The 1,460-nt window shown below is 63.9% G+C and overlaps 1 protein-coding gene across 1 annotated transcript in view; it reads left to right on the top strand.

Moving 5' to 3' along the window:
- The window catches only part of LOC103251739 (carnosine synthase 1-like), a gene marked incomplete at its 3' end in the record, with an annotated part of 8,361 nt that extends 7,588 nt beyond the window's left edge, over window positions 1-773 (top strand). Inside the window, 3 exon segments of the mRNA XM_021708718.1 lie at window positions 1-191; window positions 425-599; window positions 688-773. The exon segment at window positions 1-191 is cut by the window's left edge and continues 24 nt beyond it. Of these exon segments, the coding sequence (XP_021564393.1) occupies window positions 1-191; window positions 425-599; window positions 688-773 (452 nt within the window).
- Window positions 774-1,460: the final 687 nt, after the last annotated feature.

The following is a 1,460-nucleotide window of genomic DNA, read 5'->3' as shown; positions in this document are numbered from 1 at the left end:
CCCAGCGGGGTGGTGTGGCCGTGCCAGCCACCCTGGCTTTCACCTACAAGCCACCGGGGCTGCTGCGGGGAGGGGAGGCCAGCCCGGGACTACGGCTGGTGGAGCTGAGTGGCAAAGAGGGCCAGGAAGCCCTGGTGAAAGAGGAAGTGGGGGCCTTTCTGCGCTCCGAGGCCCTGGGGGATGTCCTGCAGGTAACAGGGTCCTGCCCGACCTGAGGTCTGGACCAGCAGGAGGGGACCCACGCATGGTTACCCAGTCCTGCTGGGAAGCTGTCCCTACCTTTCGGTCCCGACACGGCCCCATCTCTAGTGCAATCCCCTGCCCTCTTGCCTTAGTTTACTCATTGGCTCCTGTGGTGTGAGCATCCCACCCTGCAGAGACAAGGGTGGTGTCAAGGAGGCCTCTTTACCTGTCCCTGCTGCAGGTGGCCGTGAAGCCCAGTGGCTGGCGCTGGCGGGGGCGGCAGGCGTTACGTCTGCACTCACGGGTAGAACCGGGTGCGGTGGTGGACACAGTGCTGGCGTTGCTGGAGAAACTGGAGGAGGAGGAGAGTGTCCTGGTGGAGGCCGTGTGCCCACCTGTCCGGCTGCCCTTTACAGGTGAGAGCAGCCTGGCCTGCCAGGCATAGGAGCTTGGCGTGGCGCCTGGCTGCTCTGTGCTGGGCTGAGACCTCCCATCTTCCCCCAGGCGGGCCCTCATCTGGCCCTGAGCTGGCTGTGCGTATCTGTGCTGTGGTGTGTCGGACACAGGGCGACAAGCCCCTCCTAAGCAAGGTGAGTGTGGCCCAGGTCTGGGTTGTCACACTCCAGTCCAGTCTCACTGATCTGACAAGGACTCCTGGGCGATCTTTGGACAGAGAGGATAAAATCCTTAGGGGGATCTTGGTTGCTTCTGGCCCTGGGGAGGACTCCTGGGTCTGACACCCTTTCCCTCTCCTCCAGAATCTTCCCACATCAGGAGTCCCTGCCCCTGTGCTTAACCCTATGCTGGGTACCAGGGTCCAAGGGGCTGAATCCTCTTCCCGGAGAGCTCTTGCCCACAGAAGAGGCTGATCCAGGGTTCCTGAAAGCCTGCCTTTAGGAGGGGCCTTTATGGTGCAAAGCTCAGACTTGGGGGCCCCTCCTGGGTACGCAGCTCTGGACCAAGCTGAGGGGGAGAGAGAGAGAGAGAGAGAGAGTCAACCCTGCCCTCCAGGGGAGATGCTAGGGCTGGGGCACGCCAGGGTGGTGCAGGCCAGGAGCAAGCAAGCCCAGAGCCCTCCCCCACCAGGGACCCCAGCTGGGCCTGGGAGCCTGGGTGGAATCCCTGGAGGGGTCTGGGGACCAGATGGGCAGGAGGGCGGGGGAGGATGGTTAGCACAGTCTGAGTCACACTGGAGGATGGGGCTTCTTGAACGTCCACTGGGGAGCCCGGCCTGGGTCTTGGCACAGCGGGGGGCGCGCGCGGGGCGTCTAGGGAGG

This window comes from Carlito syrichta, unplaced genomic scaffold (genome assembly GCF_000164805.1).
Source record: "Carlito syrichta isolate Samal-C Ts95f unplaced genomic scaffold, Tarsius_syrichta-2.0.1 Scaffold144300, whole genome shotgun sequence".
In the NCBI taxonomy this organism is placed as follows: Eukaryota; Metazoa; Chordata; class Mammalia; order Primates; family Tarsiidae; genus Carlito; species Carlito syrichta.
This window is presented reverse-complemented; position numbering and strand designations above follow the sequence as displayed.